At 39.1% G+C, this 4,340-nt stretch overlaps 1 protein-coding gene across 3 annotated transcripts in view; it reads left to right on the top strand.

The window, feature by feature from the left end:
* The window catches only part of BMP2K (BMP2 inducible kinase), a 143,873-nt gene that overhangs the window by 78,758 nt on the left and 60,775 nt on the right, over nt 1–4,340 (top strand). For all 3 annotated transcript variants that reach the window (XM_045284001.1, XM_004703217.2, XM_045284002.1), the window contains 2 exons: nt 655–758; nt 2,285–2,364. In XM_045284001.1, the coding sequence (XP_045139936.1) occupies nt 655–758; nt 2,285–2,364 (184 nt within the window). The remainder of the gene's footprint in view (nt 1–654; nt 759–2,284; nt 2,365–4,340) is intronic.

Below are 4,340 nucleotides of genomic sequence, written 5' to 3'. Positions count from 1 at the left end.
CCCCTGTAGGGCTATGAGTCAGTGAGGGATGTCGTGTCTCATAGTGGGGCCAGCCATATGGTCCTCTTTGTGGATTTACTGCTCTTAGCAGGAATATCGTCCTCAAGGCTTGCTGGGTCAGGATGTGCTCCACTCTCTTCCTCCCCTTTCATTTGCTCCCATATGCTCTGATCAGGCATGCCCCTCTCCCGGAGCTGCAGATTCAGTGCTGTCTTCTGAAATAAATTCTTCTGGGGGGAGTGTTGAATAGATTCTAATGCATATAGGTTAGCACTCTCCCAATGATTCATGATAATTTAAAAACAAGAAATACTTCGCATAATAGTGTGAATAAGGACTCCCACTATGATATTGAGTCTTTGAATAATTTTCCAAAATCTTCTAAATTCCCTTTGCTTTGTACCATTTTAAAAGAGTATCTTTGTATCTCTGTGGTGCAGAGCTTTTCTGTGACAGATCTGCTTTTGACGTCACATGGTGTTGTAACTGTATGTACACGTAGTAGTTATGAATTTGCTTTAAACCTATCTAAAGTTCACTAGCATCACTAGTGATTTGGTAAGAGAAAACATTGCATTTTTATTCTCATAATGTGTTCCAAAGTAACTTTTGTATTTAGTAAAACTTCTTTAAAATTCTGATCTCTTCTTGCAGGGTTCATGCTTGAACCAGATCCAGAACATAGACCTGATATCTTTCAAGTGTCCTATTTTGCATTTAAATTTGCCAAAAAGGATTGCCCAGTCTCCAACATCAACGTAAGTGATTTTCTAAGTAGAATGTGAATTTAAAATTCAGAGTTACACCAGCATCATGACAAAGAATTTCACTGTGTGCTTGTGCTTAGTTTTTGGCACCGGGCTGGCAGTGGATGGAGACTAATACTCCCATCCCCAAACAGTGCACTGAAATGCCTGAGAACTATAGGTATGGTGACAGCTATCTTACACTGCATGAACGATTACTATTAAGTTGTTTGAACCTAAACAATTAATATACCGGGCTTCTAGATTTAAAAAAATATTTTTTTGCTTAGTTGTGCTAAGGGGCATTATTGAGACACTAGGTGCCCTGTGAACAGAGAAGTTGGGGAACCTTTGGTGTAAAGTGTGCATGGTAAGAGGAAAAAACTTAGGCTCAGTTCTGTCATTAGTTAAGGGTGATTTTTTAACGTTGGGGAAGTTACTTTATCTAGATTTCCATTTCTGTAAAACATAAGTAGTAATGGAGGATGAAAATAATGCAAAGCCCAATGTATAGTTCACAAAAGATGCTCAGTTTGCAATAGCTACTATCATTTGAAGCCTTTGACTCATACTCAGTTTTTTAACTACCTCTGATGAACTGTATGTGGCCAGTCTCCCCAGATTTCAATAAGGGTTGTTACTTGTTTAAAGGCATTCTCAACATTATAAAAGGCATGCTAATCGGATTTGCTCTTATAGGCTTTCCTGCGTGTGATCTAACCCAGGGCACTAAGAAAAAAGGCGGATGGTGGCATGTTGGCTTTTCATTGACCATTTCAGTGTAATATTTTTGGCATTCGTGATTTGCAGTCTTAACATTTTCGTAATGGAAGTTTCTTTATTCATCATGTAACTGTGGGTTTTTACCGAACATTTATTGAGTACCTTTTATGAGAAAAAACACTAGGGCCTAACAGAGGAGTAAGACCTTCAGCACTGGTTTCTTGACCCGTTCAGGCGGTGTCGTGACAGTTGTCTGCAATGTTGAGAAACCGTAGTTTATTCGTATGCAAGCTGCTTGCTTACCGCCACCCAGAGTGTGAAGTAGTCATCGATTTTATAAGTGCAGTATTTTTTCACCCAAGATTCCTTCATTTGTAAAGTGGATACAGTGACATTTTTTTTCTTCTATGTATTTAGCAAGGGTTTCTGTGGAGTTTGAAGGTGGAAGTGACACTTGTATGACACGCAGCGATATTGCAGATTAGACCTGGCATCTTTGACAATTTATAGGTACCTAAGGTGAAACTGCAAGGTCAGCAATTTGAAACCACCAGCTTCCCCTTGACAAAGAGACAGGACTCTCTACTCTTGTAAAGAGTTTTAGTCTCAAAAATTCACAGGGGTAGCTCTATTCTGTCCTGTAGGGTCACTGAGATGGTATCGACTTGATGGCAGTGAGCTTGATTTTTTGAGAAGGTGAAAATGATAGTTATGTCTTACAGACTGTACTTTCAAAGTTCAAGAATATATTCACATCTTTAGAAAACACTTTCTGTAATTAAAACGACTAAAATAAAGTTTTTTTTCCTTCCAAGAATTCATCGATTCCTTCAACTCTTCCTGAACCGATGACTGCTAGTGAAGCAGCTGCTAGGAAAAGCCACATAAAAGCCAGGTAGGCAAAGCTAGCCTGGCATTTATACGGACATTAAAAAAAATGGTGCTCATATTTAATCCTAACAAATGTTATTGATTAGCCATTATTCCCAGCTACAAAGTGTAATTCTTACAGCATGGAGTACGGAGTTTAAATAACAAGGTCAAAATAAACAATATGGAGACAGGATTTGACCTAGTCCCACGTGGACTGCTGCGTTGTGGCAGTAAATCAGGAACTGCTTAACTGCTGGTGTCACAGTGGACCTCTGTATTGGGAGAAGGCTGTCATCATTTTCATCACATGGCAAATCTGATTTGTGAAACTTGTCTGTTTTTACTTACAGCATGGCTTTGAGTTGGTTCCTCTCAGTTTAGTCGTAGCTGACAAAACTACACCGGGATGGGCCTACATTGTGGGTGAAACAGAACAATAACCAGAAGGGGAAGTATTACAGGCCATCATTTGTTAGAAACTGAATCGCCCTTTTAGAAATCAAGGGCACCATGCACATTGTATAGCAATCAAATTCTGGACTGCCAGAGTAGGAAGTAGCAGTGTCCAGCTCAGGTGTTGGCTTTCAGCACAGTTTTGAATATGTGTTGCTCTGCACAGTTCTGGCAGTGAGCCAGTCTCCTCCATCCTACTCGTGAGGGGCTCACTAGGCTCACTCACTGTGTCTCTTCTGAGTCTCTTCTTTAGGATTAACCCATCATTTTTCCCATTCTGGTTATTGCTCCACTTCACTCAAATTTAAACAATTCGCTCGCATCTGTTGTGATTTCACTCTGCCATCCATGACTGAACCTGTTCGTATTGGTTTGAAGGACTGATCGATTGCTAGTATGGTGTGTGTGTGTGTGTGTGTGTGTGTGTAAAAGCCATGCAAAGTAAAAATAACTCAGGTAAAATTATTCTAGAGTATTTAGAATGCCTGTATACTGTGCAGAATTTATGATGAAAGGTTATCACAATATTTTTTAATGACTATTAAACATTATAATGTTTTACATCGTATTTTTCATAGTTAATTTATGGAATTCTTGACCATGCTTGCTTTTATTGTGTTATATTTTATTCTCTTTTGGCAAATGTACTACATCTTCCTATATATACTATAATTTCTCTGAACACAGAGACGTGTTTGTACACTCCATATTTTTCAGATTCTTGTGCAGTGTCCTGCTGGTAAACAAAGAGATGTAAGCTCATGCACTTTGTGAATCTCTTGAGTCACTTACTGCATGAAAAAGGAAAAAAAGGCCAGTGTGGCCTGTAGACCCACCCTATAAAGCAGGCGTCCTCAAACTACGGCCCGCGGGCCACATGCGGCCCACTGAGGACATTTATCCGGCCCACCGGGTGTTTTTGCCCTGTTTTGTTTTTTTACTTCAGAATAAGGTATGTGCAGTGTGCATAGGAATTTGTTCATAGTTGTTGTTTTCTTTTAAACTATAGTCCGGCCCTCCAACGGGTCTGAGGGACAGTGAATTGGCCCCTGTTTAAAAAGTTTGAGGACCCCTGCTATAAAGAGTGGATATGTAAGTGGGAATATTGAACACAGTATTCCCCTCAGTCATTTAGGTTGAGTAATGCAGTATTGGATTTGCTGTCACATCCATAATTTGAATTCAAGAAATAATTCTTAAAATAAATAATAGGTATATACATCCATGATTTTTAAATTTTTCAGTTTTATTTTCTTATGACTTTACCATCTTTATCCCATCTTCTTCCTGAATAATTCTTTTAAAAAATATACATGGAATACATTTCCACAATTTTTCTAAAACCTTTTGATTTGATTTCAATTCCTTTCTATTTGGAAAGGTAGCTATTAGCAGGACTCCCTCTAGTGGTACATTAGGAAAGAGTTGTAGATTTGTGTAGTGGTAGCTTTGCTTGAAAGTAAACAAGCGGCCATCTAGCCCAGAAGCAACAAAGCCCACATGGAAGCAGCACACCAACATGTGTGATCATGAAGGGCCAAAGGG

The sequence above is a fragment of the Echinops telfairi genome, unplaced genomic scaffold, assembly GCF_000313985.2.
Source record: "Echinops telfairi isolate 266 unplaced genomic scaffold, ASM31398v2 ScPeMD7_7468;HRSCAF=8506_0, whole genome shotgun sequence".
In the NCBI taxonomy this organism is placed as follows: Eukaryota; Metazoa; Chordata; class Mammalia; order Afrosoricida; family Tenrecidae; genus Echinops; species Echinops telfairi.
Note: the sequence above shows the minus strand (reverse complement) of the source record. Positions and strands in the feature narration are given on the sequence as shown.